General features: G+C 34.0%; 1 protein-coding gene across 1 annotated transcript; it reads right to left on the bottom strand.

Moving 5' to 3' along the window:
- Positions 1 to 1,966: 1,966 nt before the first annotated feature.
- On the bottom strand, positions 1,967 to 21,680 carry LOC140766844 (uncharacterized). Its single transcript, XM_073106505.1, has 20 exons — positions 21,491 to 21,680; positions 19,900 to 19,998; positions 19,716 to 19,817; positions 19,570 to 19,629; positions 19,370 to 19,476; positions 19,144 to 19,226; positions 18,803 to 18,893; positions 18,510 to 18,707; positions 12,611 to 12,723; positions 9,264 to 9,322; positions 9,072 to 9,164; positions 8,886 to 8,975; positions 8,700 to 8,781; positions 7,315 to 7,370; positions 6,177 to 6,233; positions 4,744 to 4,784; positions 4,162 to 4,229; positions 2,874 to 2,930; positions 2,672 to 2,789; positions 1,967 to 2,285 (listed from the first exon to the last, which is right to left on the bottom strand). Exons 1-20 carry the CDS (start codon positions 21,620 to 21,622, stop codon positions 2,240 to 2,242), a joined length of 1,752 nt encoding a protein of 583 aa, XP_072962606.1. The 5' UTR covers positions 21,623 to 21,680; the 3' UTR covers positions 1,967 to 2,239.
- Between the last annotated feature and the right edge of the window lie 1,483 nt (positions 21,681 to 23,163).

Here is a 23,163-nt window from a genome sequence, read left to right as displayed (position 1 = left end):
TCAGTCTTGTAACTGCTACTATCATAGTGATTGGTTTTGATCCGAGTTTGGATCCGTGGTTTTTTACCGTTTGGGTTTTCCACGTTAAAATCTTGGTGTTCATCTTTATTTTCGTTCTTTATATTTCTTCGATCTTTTACTTAAGCGAACGAGCGAGATCATTGCCTAGTATTTAGATACATACGTGTGTCTAGGGGTTTTTTCAAAGTATATTCATAACCATTAGATCTTTGATCTAAAGATAGCCTCAGATAAATAAGCTCAATTTGAAGATAGCCTCAGACTTGCTTGGCTTGAGTTAGGCTTGAAAATAGGCTCAATTCTAGCTTTGGCTTTGGCTCACGCTCGGTTCGACCTGGCTTGATTAGAGTTTGGCTCAACTTGAGCTGAGACATGCCTAAAAAAAAAGTAGGCTTAAAATTAATTTTGAGCCGAGCTTGACTTGGAGCCAGCTCAACTCATTTGTGCCCCTCATCCCATGCACTATGTTCATTCGCCACGCTAATCAACATATGAAATATTAAGAGAGTCTTAAGAGCTAACAATTTTAGCTCAGTGGGTGAATTCACCCCAAATCAAATGAAACCCAAATCTGCAAAACACGATTTAAAGAAAAACCAAAGCTTAACAATTAATAATAAATAAATAAAGCACAAAACAAGAATAATAAAGCAAAGAAATAATAATGATATGCTCAAGTTTCATTATATAGATTCTGAAGGTATCACAATGCACGAAGTATAAAATGACACGAAGAATACTATTGCATAAAGAGTATGGTAATTTATGGCTTCTAATTGCTTCAGCGATGCTCCTATGACCTGAATCCTCCAGGCGATTCAACAGGCGAATTCAACAGGGAAGGAACAAGGAGAAGAGAAGTGACTACACCATGGGGAGGAGGAGGAGGATTGCTTGCTAAGTTTTATAGCGGTATTTATTAGGGTTTACACGAATCTTCCCCGACGATTTTACCTAAGATTCCTCAAGAAGAAGAAGAAGAATAGTGGCACACGATAAAACAGGAATTATGCTAATCCACCACATGGAATAAGTGTGTGCTGCATACTGCCTTCTCTTACATCTCATGATCATGATGGCATTCCAATCTTCAAGTTCATGGCAGCACTAAGAGTGGCATATTCATAAGCATCCCTAGATTGCCGTATAAATTTAAACAAAACAAAGCTCAAAGCAGTAAATAAGATCACCCTGCAGTTGTTAGTCAACAAGAAAAACGGCAACTAGCTAACAAAAGCATTTAACATAGATATAAAATAGACACTTCCACTTTCTTTAGTGATACTAATTATTTTTATGATGTTCTTGTAATCTGTTATAATTGTGGATCTTACGTGATTTTGTTTTGGTGGTTGTAGTAGGACCTACGGTCCATATACTGTGACAGGTTTTTATCTATTGTGTTTGGGATATTGTGTGGTTTTAAGTTTCAATGAAAGCCTGTTTGTCAAGGAAAACTAATTATTTTTATGATATGCTTCTTCTCTTACAAATATCACATCATATGATAGTCCCTTTTACGTGATCAATAGGGGGTTTAATCAATTTAACAATCATTTTTATACATTGGTATATATGCACATACATAGATGATAGATCTAGCATCACTATAAGACTCCACTATTCAACTATGTATGCAAGAAAATTCCAAGATTGTAAAAAAACTATTAGAGAAATGTGCTGCTTCAAAGTAGTCCAAATCTGTGAACAAGCTTCAGAGGTCACTCTCCTTGGATGTTCTCAATTGATAACTGCATTCTACTATTTCTCTTGGAAGAAAAAAAAGGGTACCTAGTAGATAATCAATCTATGCTAGATGCCAAAGTATCTGAAACCTATCGGAACTAAATCATTGTGGTTTACATGAGGATGAACAGCCACCTCTTCAAATTAATTGTAAGTTGAAGTTTAATTTCAGTAAAACTAACCCTTGTAACATAGTAAATCATAACAAGTCTGAGCAAAATCACTAAAGTAAAAGAGCATATCATGTGAAGAATGTGGGTATATAGAACTTTCATTGGGGATGAGGTACAATTCATGCTGATACATCTTATGATAAGAACATCAAATATACATGATTTCCTTCTCTTCCTTGCTGGGATAGTGTTGCATGATCTGTAATGAGAGACCAGGATAGACAAATAACCTCACCACCTTTTGGAATGTACAAAGCAGGCGAACTGCATTGATATATTGGTCAGAAACTGTCCCAATTTTACAAGCTCATCTCCTTCGGTAGGCTGACTTCTAGGAAATATAAGCTGCCGATGCAACACATTGATAAGATATAATTAAAATGAAAGCTAAAAAAACTAAAAGTGGATCTTAGTATTGAGTGATATAGTATTAGTGCATGGAGATCATTAAGTGTTTCTGTGAAATCCAAATCAGGTCGAGTGCCCTAGCATCTAAAATGATACATCTTATGTTCATATCATTGTGTCAAGGTCATAGAAAGCTGATCATAATCTAAGGACTAGTGATCCTTATTGTTCAGTTCAATGAAGTGTCCATCTCAAAGTTTTGTAATTGGCAAGCTATGTTAAACATAATCAGAATGTGTGCATGAGAAGCCTATGAAGCAGATGGGGAACCACAGCTTTGAACCAGTAAAAAAATTTACTGCTAATGTTACTGTGTAACGGACCTTGCAGACATGAAAGCCATGCCAACAAATACAGCTTTGACAGCTTGTTTCTGACCAGCATAGTCAAATGCTAGAGGCAACATTTCATGCAGAGTGAGAAAAGCCATCACTCCTCCAACTGCACGGAAAAGTAAAAGTAAGCGCCAAAGGTATCAAATTACTTGATTAGAATAAAGTAATGCAATTCCAAAATACAATGAACCTGATCCAAGTAAGCCTTCAAGGATTTCAGGATTCAGACTGCTTGGAAACAAATAGCCTGCAACAGACCACCAGTTAGAAAGCTTATGTAAGTAGATTGGGAAAAAGAAAATCTAAACCAAAGTAAAGCAAATTCTCAAGAACATGTTCTGAAGCTTTCAAGTACTAAGTTTTATATCCAAATTCACATGCAAGTTAACGACAGATAAAGGATCCATTCTATTGAATAGATATATGCAAGACAAACTTAGGTGCCATGTGCTGATGATACACATTGTGCAGAGAAGATATGTCACTGGAAGGACAAAAATCCTGTTCCTGAAATAGGTTGCATTGGTTATGCAGTTCTACAAGTAAAAGTCATTTAATATTTTAATATGATTAGTAGATCCCACTGAATTTGATAAGGATTGCATACAATTGCAGGTGGTGCAATAGCTCCTGATAAAAGCTGCCAGAATTATGAGGTTTATCCAGTAAACAATGTTGAGGAATTAGCACTCACCAAGTTGTGGACAACTTTGTGATAATAGGCAGCTACTTTCAGAATGTTGTTAAATTTGGTTTTTGCAGATTCTTCTAAAAGAACCATAGAGACATAGCATCGTATACCAATGGAAGCCTTTCTAAAGTACTTAGAGAGCTTCCTACAAACTTCGTTCATATATGAGGGCATGTATATTTGATGTTAGAAGTAAACTCCCCATATTATCAGAACCCTTCCGTATTACTTTGCAAATAGAAGATCAATCTCCGGTGTGTATTTTGATGCACTTATACTTCACCTTATCCTTCCAAGCCAAATAACATTCATCCTACCATAGTAGTATGTCATTACCTGGCAGTATTTAAGTGAATCTAATCCATATGATGGCCCTATGACACTCTTTTTGACCATTTATGAAGTATCCAGTGTTCAAAAGGGATGTACATGACTAGCAAAATAAATGGCTGTACATCATAACAAATCTAATCTCAAATATTAAATGGAGTAGGGAGTAGGCTAAGATAATAAAAGATAGTGGATAAGGTGCATCCTCGAATATCTAATCTCGATCAAACATGGCAACACTAACTGGCTTAATTGTTTGCTATGTGAGATGTCATATAGCACTCATATAAAGAAGGCATAAAGAGATGAGACATCTCATTTCTGTGAGAAAAGTAGATATTTTGCTGAGTTCAGATATGGCAACTAACAAGAGTAAGAATACATTATTGTTTTATGTTTCCACTACAAAACAAAAATCACATAAAAGCGCCAAATGCAAAATTATCAATCCACCTACCTACAACAATCACTCCTAGTGGCTCAGCGAAACCAGAAAGTGTTGCCAGTTTGAATGCCTGCCATTTGCTGTGTTATTCAGAAAGAAAACAAATTGGAGTATGTATCAGATGAGTTTTCACATATAAAGGCAGTGCAATAAGGTGTGCATAGTTTGTTCATCTATCAACTCAGTAGACACAGCTTGCTTTGGCTTAGGACCAAATAATATCCATCTCCCCAGCTGTAGTTAGCAAATTTCTTTTTGGAGCAAATAGAATATTACTATAGTAAAAAAGACAACCAGATGCAACAAATACTATATAAAGGAGGTGCAATAAGGTGTGCATAGTTTGTTCATCTATCAACTCAGTAGACACAGCTTGCTTTGGCTCCTTTCTTAGGACCAAATAATATCCACCTCCCCAGATGTAGTTAGCAATTTCTTCTTCTTCTTCTTCTTCTTCTTTTTTTTTTTTTGAGCAAATAGGATATTACTATAGTAGAAAAGACAACCAGATGAAACAAATACTATATCAGCAACCACCTCTATCTTTTGAACTGACAGTTGATAGACATCTACATGATGCAGAAAGATCAGTACCTGTCAGTGGCAAAATAGACTGGAAGAGCTACAGCAACGCCCTGGTAAGAAGAAACCAAGTAAATATCAAATTATTTCTATAAAGTGAATCTCAAATTTAAGAGATTAAGATGGTAGAAGAAATGTTATCTTCCAATTCCCAGCTAATAAATTGTAAGTGTTGACAGAAGAGAACTCCAACATGCATATGGTTACTTACAATAAACTGACAAAGACAGCTTAAATTTTGATCAAACTTGAGAGAAAAAAGTGGATCACTTTTCAGAATGATAAGTTTTACTATGTATCAAATGAAACCATTAAGCTTCCAGAGAGAAAAATTTACCATCAGAAGTTAGTTAACAAGTGATCTCTAAAGAAAGTATTTTCTCTTTTGGAAGAGATAAAAATAAATGGGATTTCCCAAGAGCAACACCAACTTCAGAAAAACATAAGAAAGAAAGAAAGTATCTTCCTGAGAACTATGCCAGATGTCTAATTGTTGGTACTAGATAGTATGCCTAGACCCTAGAGGTCTCTACTTTTAACTTGGGATTAATATGTACATTATACATTTAGAGTTCAATCAAATTATTTGAAAGGTATAAAAATGAAAGCAATTATTTCAAACAGGGGAATTTGCCAAAAATAATTCACAGAGAGGATGATAAATTTTTCCATTAAATATTATCAAGTAAATCTAATACTCAGAGATAATAAATGCAATGAATATTAACTCTTCATGGAAGCCAAATTGCCAAAAATAATGCTATAATATTTGAAAGAAGAATCCGTCTGGATAAACAAGTTCTTGCACATAAAATATCTTGCATTACAATCACTAGCAAGACCAATATCTGACATCTATATGAGGTAATAAAAGAAGCCAAAGTTCATTAGGTGAGCTTATCTAGTGATTACAGTGCATCGTTATCAATGTGATGTTGAGGCCTACTTCCAATGTCAGTATAATGAAAAAAGCTTACCAAAGATGAGTTCTTCATCACTGTTAAAGGTTTTACTGGATGACCTTACTTATTTTTGCCCTCACAACCTTTTATTCTAAATTTTCTTCACTTATATTTCATCTTATGATTTTCTCATCCCTAAATCATAACTATAGTCCATCATAATTCTTAAGTTGGTATACTCATTATGCTTGGAAGCATAAAATGTGTTTAAAACAAGAATTTTCAAGATAAAACAATATAAGCTGTTCTTAAGTAGGTATACTCTAATAATCTGTTCATTTAGTGCAAAGGCAAAGAAAACAAGATAACTGAACTGCCAAGGCATAGGCATTCTCCACAACTTCTTCAAAGCAATTTTTTGACAAAACAAACTCAAATAGAACACATAGAAACTCCAGATTCAACCTTGACCACTCTCTTTGCAGGATGGTATGTCAGCCAAACTATTTGGAAAATGTGTAAGAATTACCAACTGAACTTTACCTCCGGGATATTATGCAGAGCAATAGCAAGAGCCAAGTTCAGGCCCACACGAAGTCCCTAAAAATTTTAAAGAAAAGAATAGTAAGCTACACTGAATCCATTATAAGCAATTAGCAAAATTATTATAAATTCTGAGATAAAAGAGATTATAAGTCTATAACATTTTAATGTAAAATAAATGGAACATGTGGCTGCTGTTCGTGCAAAAATATGACTTATAAGACCTTATATGCATGAATGCCCTAAAAACAAAATGCCCCATTCAATAGAAACTAGGCCATGAAAGTAGAGGAGCATCAGACAACTATTTGCATGGTGTTTTGCTCTACTAACAGAATAAATAAGAAATAGCTGTAATTTTTCAAAGTAGAAACAAGACAACACTAGAACTTATCAATTCAAAGGAAACTCAATCGCAAAATGTTCAGTAGTGGTATCACCTTAGAACATGTAAAGGTTTTAGAGTACAATGTCAATGACAATGGCATAATCCAATCAATACATAGTCTAGAACACACTCACTGAGTCAAAAGGAACCTTAATTACAAAATTTTCAGTAGTGGCATCACCTTAGAATATATAAAAGTTTCTTGAGAGCACAATGCCAAAACAATCACAAGACCCAAACAATGTCTAGTCACATGTAGTTGACTACCAATACAACTAAATAGTGAGAAACTGCATATATGCCAAAGACTAGATACTTCAGGGTAATGGTTTAAAACTGACGACAATAAATATGACTATCAGGAGGCACAAGACAGGTGGTATGAAGCTTCCTCATATTGATGCATAACATGGATGACCATTGAGATTACATTAAAACTTTCAGCCATAATCTAATAATTCTACCATTCTAGTAAGACGAAATTTTAGCAATATGAACTGTGAAGGGAGAAACATGGAAATAGCTTAACAATCCATGCAGCATGATAATTTGGCATACTTCTGCAACCTAACACTCGTCAATTATAAAATATTTGTCTCTAACCACTCAAAACATGAAAAGATCATCAAAAGGCACTTATGAGAAAAAAAGCAAGTTCAACTGAGGCAGAATTCCAGCACTAACTATTTCCTGGCCCAGATCACACTGATGCAGCATTGCAGTGTGCATTCATCCCTTTACAATACATACCTTCATTGATCCAAGAAATACTGCCATTCCCTCAGGAAAGTTGTGCAAACTAATTCCTGCAACTTGCAATAATTACAAATATCATTAGATGAAATCAAACGCATCCAATAAATAAAACAGCAGTATATTTAATGATTTACATGCACAAACTATCAAAATTTGCTTAGCATATGAAGAGTGTATTGCATTACATTAAAATATGAAGGAGAACGTATATTTTGGTCCTTCTATAATGGTCTAAAATTTTAAAATTAATGACTCCCTAACGAAGGGCACAAAAATCAAAAGTTCAAACCTAGGCAATTATTTGTCATGCTGGTCAAGACTGGTACTAGCAGGGGGTACCCAGGGACCCTGACACAGCTGTCACCTCATAGAGGTGAACAACCATAAGAGAATCCAATCCTTAAGAGACAATTCAGTTAAAAACGATCGACAATTGATGTGCTAGTCATGAGCACCTCTAAAATGAGCACACTGATCATCATTGAATCTAGAAAACCTTCTAATCAATTTTAGTTCGATTATTAACATTTGATAACATGATTTTGCATCATAAATACATTTATTTTATCAATTTACATGTATATACTACAATTACAGCATTTTTCAGCATGAATATCAACCTAAGTGGGTTAAGATTATGCATGTCCAATTTTACAAAAATCCATGAAAGACCACACATGGAAGTAGGAAACCGTGGCTTATACTCAACTGTCCAATTGATCATCTAGTGATCCAAATTGAGATGAGAAAAAAGATTTCCATAAAAGTCCAGGGTACAGTCTTAGTTCTATTTGCTCAGGTTGTTTCTCTCAATAAGCTTCTGGCTTCCACATCCGCTTTAGTGCTTGGGCAATTCTTGCTTTCAAACTGACTTCGTCATTTGGACTAGTTGGACTTCTTTCTTGAAAATGAGCATCACTTTCCTATCTTCTAGACGCTTACTAATTTAAAAGGAGTTGCTGCATTTTTTCACTGTAGCATAAGCTTAATTAGAGTTGTTAAGGCTCTTCTAGCCAACAAGGCTTGGGGCTGGCACAATACTATTGGGATAAGGCTTGGACGATAAAGAATAATTACAGTTTAAAAAAAAAATGGATCCTAATTTTGGCCAATCACCATCCTGGGCCAAAACTAGCCAGGTATCGGCGGATCGATCTATTTCAGGTTGGGATCAGTCGATCCCACCCGAGACGGTACAGGTAAGAGAGAAAGAGAGGAAAAAAAAGAGTAATGAATTCTCTTTAATTTTATTCTCCTAACATCATACTAATTTCTTTAACAAATAAATAAAATTCTTCTCGTTAACTGGTATATGACCTAAATAATCTTCTATAATTCATTGTTAGCAAGTAAACAAAGAATTTTAGGAACATGCTTACCTACAGCGGTGACTATCCCACTGAAGAAAACCTGCCGGCGATGTTTCTTCATCATGTCTTTACCTGATCCATCATCATCATTCTGCTTGTCTCGAACCAAAGATAAAAAATCAAAGTGACTTTTCTACTTTTGTAGGAAGAAAAATGACTAGCTAATGACCCATGGGCAACAAATGTAATGCAGACCTCTTTTTTGTTTGCATCTGTTCTCGGAACAATAGCTGGTTCTGGAATAAAATTGATAACAAAAGCAAAGAAAAGAACTCCTGCAAAGAACTGCAACCAGATAACTTTTCTTAAAAAGGTCAACCTCAAGAAAAAGCAACAAATAAGAAGTGGCAATCATATCCCAGTAAGTAGAGCAGGTCTCACCCAGAGATTTCCTTTTAAGAAACCAATAGAGTTCAGAGCATTATGTGCCAAGTCTAGAAAAGATATGCTCAACATAAGTCCAGCAGCAAAACCCTGACAAATGAATTAGAATCTATTACAGAGTCCATGCTGTAAGAAAAAACCATAAGTAGTAAGGAAATCCAATAAGGGAGAGAGACACAAGGAGATCACCTGCAGAAGCCCAAGCATCTTGAGGCTAGGAGAATGATTTAGAATCACAAGCAATGCACCTGCTCAGAGAACCAGAAAGTATCACTAAGATATGGAGATAGTCATTTGACATTATCTACCAAGAATGCAAGAGTACACAGTGGATATTCTCAAGATATTCTGTGTATAGATTACTTCCTATAAAAGAAAGTGAATAGTCATGACAGAAGCAGTTACAACTCCAGTCATGTAAATCTATCATTTATCTGAAACCTACTTTCAGTTTGCATCCAACTCCATTTTCTAAGACAAGGCTCCGGAAGACAATGAAACCCCCAACACAAAAGTCATTCTGAGTGTGTGTTTGTACTACTCTAACATAAGCAAACTATTAAAAACCAGCAATTTAGGCTAGTTGTGCATGAGGTGAAAAGGTAGCATGTTCCTTCCTGCTCCAAATGCAAAGTTCCAATTTTAATAGAATAGAAACTAGACAAATTTGAGAATCTTCTTTGGAAGAGCACGGCATTTTAAGTTATGTTTCAGGTTTAAAACATTTTTGAAATGTCATTTACTTTTTTTAAACATCTAAATGAAAACTTCTATTTCCTCTCAGAAGAAATAAAGTCTTCTAGTTAATTGACATTCCTATTCTTCTTTTAAAAATAATTACATGAGAAGAACATATTAAGAGAAATAGAGAATTTGAACATATTTAAACCATTACCCAGTAATTAAAATTCTCAAACTGTTCTCTTTTACATCAATTGGCCTAGAAGAATTCACACGCTATGGTGAAAAAGTTCGTCATAAGATGCCAAAGATAGGTTTATCTCATATAAAAGCAAACAAAGAGCTATCTAGCTTAAATGTTTCAAGAGTAAATTTAGTTTGGCCATCCAGACACCACAAAGTCCAATCAAAGTTAGTATTTAATAAGAAACATATGCATCAAAAGAGGCCTAAGCATTGGCACCTTAAACCTTGCACAGGTCAACTATTGTGACATCAAATAAAAATCTTTCCACATCACTACTAGTAGAAACAAAACAACTGCAATAGACATTCCAATGCTTGAGGATCTCACTAATGCATTACAAATCTAGGAGGGGAAGATGTATGGGCCCTTATACTATTAGATGAAAGATTGTTTACACGGCCAGAATTCATGACCGCTTAGGTGCAAGGAGGCAAGCGTCAATCACACAATGTAACGCCTCCACAAGTACATTCAAAGAAACAATAGAAAAGGCAATTAATAATCTGATTGTTGCTAGAATAAACTCATAAAGAAGCCTAAGCCATGAAATCCAGACTTCTAATTCCAAAAGCTCTAAAAATTTGGTCCACCATGATTAATCAACTGGAGATGAACTTTAGCATCTAATTTGCACAATACAACTGCTTCAATCCACTTTTTACAACATTAAGAGAAATAATGGACTTTAAAATAAATCAGAAGATGGTTCAGCCTATGGTTTGAAGTTTTGTCTGAAACCGAGACATTACGCTAAAACATTTCGCTTTTCGATCCTATCCTATCCAAAATTGGTCCCCATAACTAGTGTCCAACCAAAACAACCATAATAACAATCTTTTAACGTATGTTTTAAATTCAAAGCTGGATTTGACTTAAATCTAACTTGTACCTGATTGAATATCAACCTCATTGTTTAAAACTTTAAATGCTATTAGATTTTGTGTGATAGCTTGAAAAATAAGATAAAGAAGACTATTTATCACAAGAAGAATAAAACAGATACAACAAGATTAGAACTAGAACCGACTGAAACTGACAAAAACATTTCGTTTTTTAACCGAGCCAAAACCAAAACATTGAACTATGTTGCAAACAATCTGATCTCACTCCTTGTAACAATTATGGTCATAACTCACACAAGGTTTTACAGTATTGAGCAGTTGTAGAGAAAACCTTCATCAAATAAAAATGGTCACAGGAAAGTATCTCAGATTATCAGTGTTCCAAATTGTCGTCAACACCTGCATAGGCAGCCAGTGATGGCATATGCATTTGTGGCCCATATCTCATCCCAAAAAGGGATAACCTGCATAGAATTTCATATGACCTATCGGAGACCTAATGTCCTTTTTCTTTTCTTTTTTCTAGCCATACACAATAAGTCATTTCATGAAGATTTTCCTTTTTTTTTCCAAATCATGCTTTGCATATATTTATCAATGGACTATTAAACATCGAACACATATGCACATCTGGATACTACGTAGACTCTATGAACTCCCGTAACTGCCCACATACTGTGCATACCTTTTCAAATATTGCTACTATTAAGAGCAAGCTCACTCTGGCGGTCAAAAACATTAAAAGATTAAGAGAATTAATTATAGGATATATGATCCTCTACAGGGGTTTATTATTACTCTTTGCTTGAATGGAAGGCTTTTGCTATCCACATTATACTCTTATGGCACTTCCCACTGAAGATGAACAGCTCGTTACCTCTGCTCATCCTATCATGAATAATCTTAGGCCCCATTCCCCTTTATCTATAAATAAGGGGTCCATTATTCCTGAATAGCAATCAAGCGCCATTAACCACTCTCTCTGGCTGGACATCCAAAGGCCCTGATAAGGGATAAAGAGGTATAATAAGTAATAACTAGCCATGAAAATGGAAAAGGATAGCTTTGACCTCAACTAGTCATGATAAGGGAAAAACACAGTTTCCCTCATCCTCACTGTACAAGAACAATTCTGGAAAGGGAAAAAAATCAACCTTTTCCACTTTCTTTATTTTGGCGTATCATACCCCTCCAAACTGAAAGCACATTGAGGATAGATGATAAGTATCACACTTTTCACACGACTTCTCTTGGTCCATTATTTGTGAATTTCTTATCGTGCAACCAAACAAACAGGGCCTAACTATCTATGTTATTCGACTCCAGAAAATCTTATGTCCCCCAAGAACAATTGAACTCATAATTAAAAAGAAAATAAAGTGCATCGTACTGATTGTACTCTAAGCATTCATGCTACTGTCTCCCCCTCTTTCCTCACATATTCATAAACTCAACTAGAAACAGAACAACTGGCTCGCAATCAGATACTTATCCGGAAAGAATCCAAAACATCCACGAGCCCAATGAAGCAGTACCCAAATAAATATTCCAAGATCAACTTACAAAAATAAAAATAAAATCCCCACCAAAAGATAACAACTTTCTCATCGCATCAGCGATGGCAAAATGTTGCAATCAAGCCCGTCTAGCAAAATTCCTCACAGCACGAGGACAATCCCAACACCCCCCAATATCAAAAGACACACATCCCAAAATCCAAGAAAAAAGCGATGCAAATTCTATTCTCTTTCAAATCGAATTAGTACCTATGGACGTGCTCAATCCACCGACCAGCGAGAGCGCGAGCGCGACGAGGACTTGCGAATCCATCGGAGATCCCTCTCTTTCCCGGGCACCTACAAGGGAGGGCGAGCGAGGCCTTCAACTCCCGCTTCCAAAGATGGAAGCTTTTCGAGGAGGTAGGGGAGAGCGAGAGAGAGAGAGAGAGAGAGTGAGGGAGAGAGGGGTGTTTGAGTTGTATTATATAAATAGAGTCTTATTCGTAATTATTTTTTTTTCCATTATTATTATTTATTTACTATCATATTCTTTAATCTTTGGAGATGGTTACGTTAGGGATGACTTGCTCTATTATTGGAAGCATTTGAATGTTCTTTACCTTTGTCTCTTCTCCATTGAGATAAATAAAGGTAAAGAAAATATATTAATATTTTTAATTTATTTTAAAAATATTATGGAAAAAGATGGAATTTATTTTATAAAAAACTTATTAGAATTTATTATTTTATCACCCACTCCACGACCAACTTGGGAATGTCATGAGAAACGAAAGCTTAAATTACTCATGAGGTGGAGTAGTTGTCTGCTAATAGAGTGTCTTGAGTTGTTCTTATGAGGCCTATTTTTCTATTATTTTAATCATTTAAGAGCTTGTTTATTATGAGCTAACTCTCCTTAAATAAAGAGGTAAGCATCGTTCTAAGCTGTTGCATTGATTCGATCGCATGTAATCTAGTCTTTTAGTCAAGCTATCAAATCATTAAGTAATATTTTTACATAATAATTACTTAGTATTGGAAGACATACAATCTCTTTGGCGACGCAGAAAATACTTACCGACATTACTAAAGTTGGCTGATTTCGTAACACTTTGATAAATTCTAGTTGATTCTAATTTCATAAAAGGTATATTAGTTCATTACTTTTATATAGTATTTATTTCCCTCCAAAACTAATATTTTTTTATTTTTTCACATCACATCAAAAGTAATAATAATATTTTCTTTGTCTAGTTCAAGACAGATAAATTAAAACTAAGAAATGAAGCTAATTAATCAAATTCGAAGCTTAATCTTAAACCAATGATTGCCTAATTAACTTGAAAGCCATGTAATAGATATACATATTTTTAGTGTATTACATTTTTATATTTGTGGAATATTTATTATGGAATTGTTTATAGGAAAACTCTCATAGACAACTAGGATTATTCTTTGCCTTCAAGGGAGTAATCTAGGAGATAATTCTATTCTATTATTATATTGGCAAACAAGCCATATTGCTTGTAAATAAGGACTGCTTCAACTATATAGTCTAAAGTCATAATATATATGGTTGGTATTTACTTAACAACTTAAGTATTCCAGTGAAATAGTTATCAAACATCATATCATAATGTCTTCTTCGAGTTTGTTGTTTATCAACTTAAGCTTCAGGATATTTAAATATATATTAATTATAACAAAATAAAGTAGTTTTGGTTTTTAGTTAGCAATTATTTTATAAAGGACAACAAAATTACTACATAACACTCATAATATACTTAATAATTAAACATTGTTTCATTGGTGCTTTAGTTAGGCAATTAATTACTTTTTTTGGGGGGGTTTTTTTTACATAGTTGCTACTTGAAAAAAAAATTAAAATATCATAATTGTCATTATATTTTTGAGAATTGTTGATGTGATTAGGTTTTTGAGTTTAGAATGTAAAATTTATAAACAATTTTTTCTCATACAAAGGAAGATATATTTCATTGTACTATAGTATCGAAAATAATATTTGGTAGCTTTTAAATCATTTTAAAAAATATGTACATGCACAAAATAGTTTTTTAATTATTTGAGTTGTATTTTAATCCTAATTAGTTAGATTTAACTATTAGAATAATATTTTTGAAAGAGCAAATAATTTTAGCAGCAATTATAATACTTTCTAAAGTAATTAAAGTGAGATCTAACTATTAGTTTTGTAACCCGTTCAACATGTGATTAATTATTTTTAAGTTTTTTTCTATTTACATATATATTAATTTAAACTTCATATATATATATATATAGCGCTATTTTTTGAGAATTATATTATCTAATAATTTATTATTACTAATAGACATATATACTCTTAACTTAACTGAGAGTAATAGTTAACTTGAAGAAAGTATAACTAAATTTTATCTCTTTAATTACTTACATATATATCTCATTAGTATAAAATTGATTTAAACTAAAATTCGATAACATATAGAGATAGAGAATTAATTTTAAATTAAAATCTATCGTGTATAAAGGTAAAGAATCAAATTTAAATTATCTAGTATTAAGTGATATCTCCCAAAGTTAAATTATATCTATCATAATTATACCTAAGAGAGAGAAATTTTAATAGAAGAAAAGAATTCGAAAGTTAACTAATATATTTTTTTTACGTAATATAGTATTGGAATCGATACAGAATATAAAAACTAACCATTATAGCCGTTAAATTAGGATTATAAAAAGAGTTATACCATAGTGGGACATAAAGTAGTTAGTGGTATATAAAGTTACTAAGAGTGGGTAGATTAGATCATTGATACGTAGGAATGGTTTACATGATAACATAATTAACTTGCAAAAATTAGGTATACATCTTTAATACCAAGTGGATTGATTACTTTTAGATAAGCTAATTAAATTAAGCACTCCTATTCTCATGTTATTGTCGCAATGATTCATAGAAGACGATTGACGTGAGTCAATTAGATGTAAGCTATGAGATAATTAGTGACAATGTTAGTAGTGATGGAACCTCGCGAACTTCTTGGTTTAAAATACGATAAAAAATATTATTTTATGCAATTATGGTAGCATCTACACAACAGTGATGTTGCTTAATCATGTGTTTTAAAATTAACTAAATGATTTTTAAAAAAATTAGGAAAATTTGTATATAACACATTGCTTTATAACTAGAATCGAATCCTAACTTGATAGCTCTTCAATAGCTGGACAAATGCTAAGTTTAGTTCTTAGTATGAAGGGGGAGAAGTTATTATAGAAAAATGGAGTTAGAAAGGAGGAGGCCAAACAAAGACTTAGATGATGAAAGAAGGGAGATGAAAAAGGCACCAATAGCTAGAGAAGTCGAGAGAGATAAATGTCAAAGCCAATTCAATTATCTAAGATTCTTCTCTCACTTTGATGTGATCCGATCTGACCCGATTCGCATTATAAACAAACTAATTCTTTTTTTTCTTTCTTTCTTTTTTTTTTTTTTTTTTTTGAGGGAGAGAAGGAGAGAAATGGGCTAAGCCTAATGAGAGTCGTAATATATAATTTTTTTCCTTTCCCTTTGTAATGATTTATATAAATACATAATTAATAGGAGTCTAGGGAGAAATTTTATATATGTTATAAAGCACAAATTAGACATATTAGAAAAAAAGAAGAAGCAGTAATTGAAGGGGGGGGGGAGGGGGGGGGAGGATGTTCATTACTTTAGTACCATTTTGGCAAAATAAAGCTCAATTAAGCAGCTTCATTGTGATAATATCTATGAATAAAATCATATTTTTACTTGTACTCATATAATTGACGAATTATATTTACCAAATAGAATTTTATGTAAGTAACATATTTATATTTTACTTGTAAGTATATATATATATATATATATATATATAAAAGTTATGAGATGAGTGACGATGAATATTAAAGTAAAAAAATTTATTTTATGTCTAACACACTCAAATAACCGACACAAAAGATGTACATACTCTTATAAGAAGAAATTAAATATTAAAGGATCCAAAGCATTATTTTCTCTCATAAATATATATTCCAAAGTTTTTAACCAAACTCTTGCTCCTAAACTTTTTTGCTAGCTGAATTTAAAAATAACTAAGAATAACAAGTTCCAAATTACTTATATAGAATTTTTTGCTAATTTTAAGTATGGAAGAAAATTTAATTATATAAATTATTTTTTGGTTTGACGACTTCTAAATATACATTGCTCATATACTCTTATATTTAAGTTTTGAGATGAATTAAATATGTTATGGAAAAAAAATTGGTAGACTTAAATACTCAAAAATTCCATATTCCATTGTAATTAGTTCAACACTCATAGCAGCAAATCCAGAAAATAAATTTTCCCACCACTCATATCAATACACGTGGTTACAATTCTAACTATGGCTCACTTTTGGCTTCCCCATGCAAACCAGATGCATGCTGCCACGTGGAATAGTGGACCCGGTCATCACGTTGCCGTCCAATTCTCATTCACATGCATGCACGTAGACCTCGCAGAGGATTTAATGATTAAGCACTAGAATTAAAACCCTAAAACAGCTTAACTTAATTAGAACCATTAAGAAAATTCCTAAATTTCTTGTCATCCACTAATCACCAACTGGTCAACATGACATCCACCTCCCCAAACCCCTCCTATAAATCACCTCTCTCCGGTCTCCCTCCTCCTCTCAAGCCTGTATTTATAAACAAAAAACAAAATAAAAAGATTGATTGAGAAATTAAATCTCAATCAAAATTCCAAAAATAAAAATCAAGGCAGGCTTCGACGGTCCAATCTTACAATTCAATGTCAATGGAGATGAAGAAGATTGTTTGTGCGATCCTTATCGCTGCTACCTCAGCCACTATGGCGCTAGCTACAGATGCACCAGCTGTCAGCCCTGTTAGTGCTTCTTTTGCGATCTCCTGCCATCGGAACCCTAGTCAGCGCCTCGGTTCTCTCCTTCCTTTTTTATTACTTGCACTAAGCTAATTCTTTGTTTGTATTAAGAAAGTAAGACTGAGGTTATAGTCCCATATATACAAGGGTTGTAGCAAACACGGTTGAATAATTAATTGATTAATTTGTTCTTGGTGAATATGTTGCAATCTCTGAATTCCCGGTGTGGTTACTTCATTCTGCTTACAAGCACTTATATATGAAATTGCTATAAAAAGAAATGGCCATAACAAATCAACTAAGTCACAACACAATGTGATTCATCATCCCAAGAAAATTCTTCTCATAGGGTGTAATCAATCAAGCTTAGAATTGAAAATAATTTGTATCTAGATTTATAATCAAGCATGAATTGAAAATAATTTCAATTCGAACTAATTTTGAGCTAATTTTATATTCGAGTTAAGCTTAAGCCTAAATGAGCCGATCAATAAGTAATTTTTAAATCTTAATCAATTCAAATTTGTACCTTAATTAATTCAAACCAAGTTTCAAGCCTTATCAAACTTAAATTAAATTAAGATTAGTTTAAATATATTAATAAAAATATTCATGTATTTAAAAAAAATACGATAGAATTCTACTTAAGTAATTTAAAACATAACAAAAGTATAATATAATATGAAAAATATTATATACATATATATATATGATTATTTTAAGCCTAATTGAGCCTACTTGATTAAGCCAGCTCTTAATCAATCTTGGCTCAAAATTATTTCCGAACCTATTTTAAAAACCAAGCTCAGCTCAAAACTCCTTTTTGAGCCAAGCTTGATTATTTTGACAGCCCTACTCATGTATGCAAAAATGAAAACTAGAACCTCAACTACTAATACTAATTGTTAGGCCTGTTGGATGCTACTCACAAAAAGAAGGAAACTCGTATCTAATGTACATAATCCCAGGTTCGTTAGGCGAGGAAGTAGAGAAAAGCATTTGGAATAATCTCCAATAGCCAACCATCAAGTATAACTATCAAAATCAACACCAAAACAAACAAAAAAGGAAAGAAAATAGGAGCTCTCTGATTTCTAACGGATCACAAAGCCATTAACCTTCTTGGAAGACTAGATCTGGAGAAGAAACTTCAAGGTAATCAGCATGGATAATTAGAACTAATTAACTTCAGCTCCCATCCCCTGCTCATTGATGGTATCCTGATACTACGAGATGTTGATATCCTATCTTTTCCGCCTTTTGGGCTGCTTGTTGCTTTCAAGCCTTTGCCGTGCTTTCTCAAACTCTTCTTCTGTGGGTTCTGGGGCAGCATTTGGATCACACTTTGCCATAATGGAGGAGAGGAGGGAACCAAACTGGTCTTTTCTCTGGTTCCTGCGCTGTGTGATGGCTAAAACCAGATCCGTTTCATTTTTCTTCTTTGACCTACAAATTAAGATATCATGAAAAAAGAATATATTTTTGTTACTCACGGAAAAGGTTGCATGAATGGTGGACACTGTTTTTGATGGAACACTCACTTCACCCGCCTCTTTAGAGGATCGGTAGGTGGCTCTGTCTGAGAAATTTGCTTCGCCCATTTTTCGTAAGCTTTTGTTGTCTTCAGCTCTCCTAGAAAGAAGAAAGACAAATAGCTACAATTACATTTGCATCCAACTGCTGAAGTGTTTAAAGAAAATTTCCAGCACCTCTCTAATAATATTAACTGCCAAGCTATCGAACCCAAGAAGAAATGAAAAGGAGGTACATGTACATATTAGATAGTTGCAAAGAAAGTGCACATAGGGGATAATTTAGAAGAAAATGCCCAAATAAGACGATCAATGATAATAGCAATATTTATAATGACAAAATGATGTACCTTCAGCTATTGCTTCATCAATGACATCCTTAAAGCGGTGTGAATCTAGCTTTGGTTCAGAGCAGATCATTGAACAGAAGAGACTGGAATGGAAAAAAGAAGTTAAAGGTCAAAGAAATTGCATATGTGAAGAATGTCTCACTTGTATCATCGCCCATATTATATTCTCCCGCTGATCAGATCACTGAACTTAATATAGGCTTTTCTATCACCTAATATGCTATACCTGTTCATATTGCCCTTAAATTTTATGTAGAGATCTTTCAGATCCTTCTTCTCAGAATCTGACCCTCTGTAGTTAGCTTCAAATTCCTCAATATCAGCCTCAGTAACCTATAGATGATAAAGAAATATTTCTCCAAATGACAAGAAAAATTAAGGTCACAGTTGAGAAAATATTGATTTCTCTGATATCAAGGGACATACTCTTCTATACACTGATCTGAAAAACTCTTGAAGGTTTTCTGCAGCTTCTCCAACCAATGCCTAAAAAACATAACAATTATTGTTACAGAATATGACCTTTAATCGACCCATATGAAATAAATAATAATATTTTTAAAAGCACATACATCATCATCCGTACAACCAGTTTGATCATACACAGCCCTTTTCTCCTCATCCCCAAGAACTGATATCACCTTTTGCAACAACTGGAATTTCTCCTTGGCTTCCTGATGCCAAATAAAATTTAGCTCAATACTATTTAGAGGACCTTCCTGAGATAAAAATGAGATTAGTGATAAAAAGTGCAACCTCATCGCCAGGATTCTTATCTGGGTGAAGACGCAAAGCCAACTTGTAGTATGCTTTCTTTATTTCCTGTTGAGATGCTGTTCGCTCTACACCTAGGATCTGTTGAATAGTTAAACAGCTTCTAAATGCTAAAAAGAAGGCATAAGTTCTCTAGTATTATTGGAGGGAAAAATGTAACCATATGCTACCCAACTTTCTTGACTCTAATTGAGATTTCTTAAAATGAAATAAAATAAACTTTAAATGACCACTCCATATAGGAAAGCATCATTGTTCTTTAGATTAATTCCAGTTCCTTTACATTGCAAATGCAGTACCTACGAAGAAATAGAAAAAAGTTGTGTGTGTGTGTGTGTGAGAGAGAGAGAGAGAGAGAGATTGTGGAATAACTCCTACCCTATGACCAAAAAGTACTTTCTGGTTGGCTGGAGTAAGCCTTATTGAGGCTTTACTTCAAGTTTGCAACCTTATCATCTAATCAGATGGAGTTTTAAGCGTAACAATTAACAAGTCAATTTAGATCAAAGAGAATGAGTATATATCCTGCAAAGTAGGAGTTTGAACAGTTTACCAAATAGCAAGACTGCCCAAGAAATAAAATAGATAAGGCTGAAGAATTGCTACAAACGATAACTGCATGCCCTAGATTTCTTTAATGCAGACAGAAGTAAGTGCTATGACATAACACCTATCTGAATATTCCAGTTTCCTAGTTTACTCTTTTCTATAACAATTAACAAACAGCAAACAGGTCCCTCCCACCACAAAACACGAGCAACTAAGCATAACATATTGCTATAGGGTTGTTGTAAGATAACTCTAAAAAAAGCAAGGTTTTCCAGGGACAATCTTGTTTAACAAATGAAAACAAACAGATGGATGCTATGCAACAATGTGAAAGGCAATCAAGATAAATACGACACAGATTAATTTGTTAGAAGTTCACCTAACTTCCACATAAAGATGAGGAAGCAGAAGTAACATGTGTCAATTTTGGTAAGATTTGTAGAAAGGAGGACTGGAATGTAGCAGAAGCCCAAGGTGCTTTTAGAACGGGAAGTCACCAATTGTGAATACCCAAGAATAGAACCTTGTTAGCATTGAACTATCTAGCTTACCAGCATACATAATGGTAAGATACCTTCTCAGATAACGAAACTATTAAACTTCAATCCCAGATTATACTGTACAGACTAAAAACTACAAACTTCAAACGATCCTTCCATAAAGCTTCAACCTTTCCAAACCAAATCAACACGAGCTAAGCAAAACAGAAGCATAGAAGCGACACCCATTAAATCTCACATCTATTGTGCACTTTGACCTAATTAACACCGAAAACACACCCTCCCACCAACTATTTGATAAAGAAAAATTATCCACCATTTTAACAGATTTGGAGCATCACACAGATCGAACATAGAAATCGACACCCCGCACCAACCTTCCGGTAAAACTAACCGCCACACATAAAAAAATCTAGGGCTCAAAATAGTCGAGGATGCCCTAATTCGAGACGTCCACGGAAAAAAGAGTAATCCCCAAATCCTCAAACAATTCGAAGAAAATCAAGGGCTTCGAGTCGAATTACCTCGTACAAGCTTCTGCCATTAACGGCGGAGGAAGACTGAACGCCGGAAGCGCCGGCAGTGTCCGGGATTCCTCCGGCGTCCTCGCCGTCAACGTCGCCGTGGGAAACCCTAGTTTTCTTCTTCCTACCCATTTCGTCAATAGATGAAAAGACTAGTATGGGTTAAAAGGAAACGAAATATAAAACGGCTTCGTTATTTATAAGGGCAGAGAGAACGAAAGCTAAATTTCCCGCCTTTTCTTCTCTCCATTTCTTTTTTATCTCCCGCGCTCGATTTGGCTTCCTTTGCTCCAACTATTTTCTTCTTTCTTTCTTGAATTATTGTACATGGAAATTCATTTTTATATTTTGCTAATTCTAATAGACTCAGAAAGTTTGGAATCACAACAAATTAAAGAGTCTAATTATTATGATGTGAATTAGGATTGTATCTTAGCACTTCCTATCGAGAGGGAGGTGCAAAAATAGAGGCTAAATTATGCCTTTGATCGATTATAACTTAGTATCACTTATATCACTGAATAAAAAGTATCGATCAACCAAAATGATATGAGAATAACGGTGTAATTGATTTCAATTCGAGCCAATTTTGATAAACAAATACAAGGATATTTCAAATCAAGCTTAAATAAAACTTCAATTGAATCTTGGGTGGTTTATATTTTATATAATCAATTAAAAATGAAACTAGATTGAATATTATTTATAATGTGATTAATTATTAATTGATTCTAGGACAGTTTTATCGAGTCTAAATTTGATCAATTGGCTTGTGTTTAAGCTTAGTTAAAATTAAATTTGAGCCTAATTAGATTGATTAAGCTTGGCTCGTTCAAGTTACAAGTCGAGCTTGATTACTTTGGCATCCCTACATGTGAATATTATATGAGTAATCTTTTGCCCCATTTGTACCTTAAGACATTTCTGATCGGACAATTCTATCGTTGCCTATACTTTTATATGACCGATCAGATTAAGTTAAAATAGTTATATAAACTAATCGCTAAAAACAACATTAGAATAGAAATGTTATGTTAAATACAGTGTTTTAAAAGGCGTTCCAGGCAATCGCTATGGCATGGCAGTGAACTGGCCGCCTCCCATAAAGTAAGTTTGCAGCCTACAAAAGGGGGAGGGGGTGAGCCATAATGGCAGTCTTAGTGGCCCACTCTATCGCCGTGTGGCCCATTTAGGCATTGGTGTAGGTCCGGCTAATGGGTCAGATGCTTAAATTCTAGCGAACAACTAAGTTGACCTATTAAAAGAGAAAAAAAAAACTCAATCTCTCCTCACACTCATATCAAAATGAGCCTTAATTCATGTCTTCTCTTATCTTCTCCATATCCTACTCTCTCGAGTAGCAAGCAACGGTGGCGAGCGACTATAGGTATGGTCTTCTTCACTTTATTCTCTTTCATTTTTAGCTGTTTCTTCCCATTCTTCTCGGCTATGGCAGTACATTTGGTGTTAATTTAGGCCGACATGCTTGTTATCTCACCCAAACTTGTTAATGTTGTCCTCTGCCCTAGGTGTTGAAGAAGCTTCATATTTTAAAGTTGATGCTTCTTTGATACGAATTAGATTTTGATTGATATGGACGTAAAAAAATTATGAATACAGATGGCTTTGGTTTCACATGAATCTAAAATCGAGGTGAAAAGTTAAAAATAATA

This window comes from Typha angustifolia, chromosome 9 (genome assembly GCF_048772165.1).
Source record: "Typha angustifolia cultivar Huaian chromosome 9, ASM4877216v1, whole genome shotgun sequence".
NCBI lineage: Eukaryota > Viridiplantae > Streptophyta > Magnoliopsida > Poales > Typhaceae > Typha > Typha angustifolia.
This window is presented reverse-complemented; position numbering and strand designations above follow the sequence as displayed.

Bases quoted from the DNA above. Each gene is read 5' to 3' on its own strand.
- LOC140766844 (XM_073106505.1), bottom strand. From the start codon at position 21,622: ATGGGTAGGAAGAAGAAAACTAGGGTTTCCCACGGCGACGTTGACGGC. The intron at 9,165-9,263 runs GTGATCTCCTTG...TTCATTTGTCAG, and splicing joins AGATGCTTGGGCTTCTGCAG to GGTTTTGCTGCTGGACTTAT. The intron at 6,234-7,314 runs GTATGTATTGTA...TAAAATTTTTAG, and splicing joins TATTTCTTGGATCAATGAAG to GGACTTCGTGTGGGCCTGAA.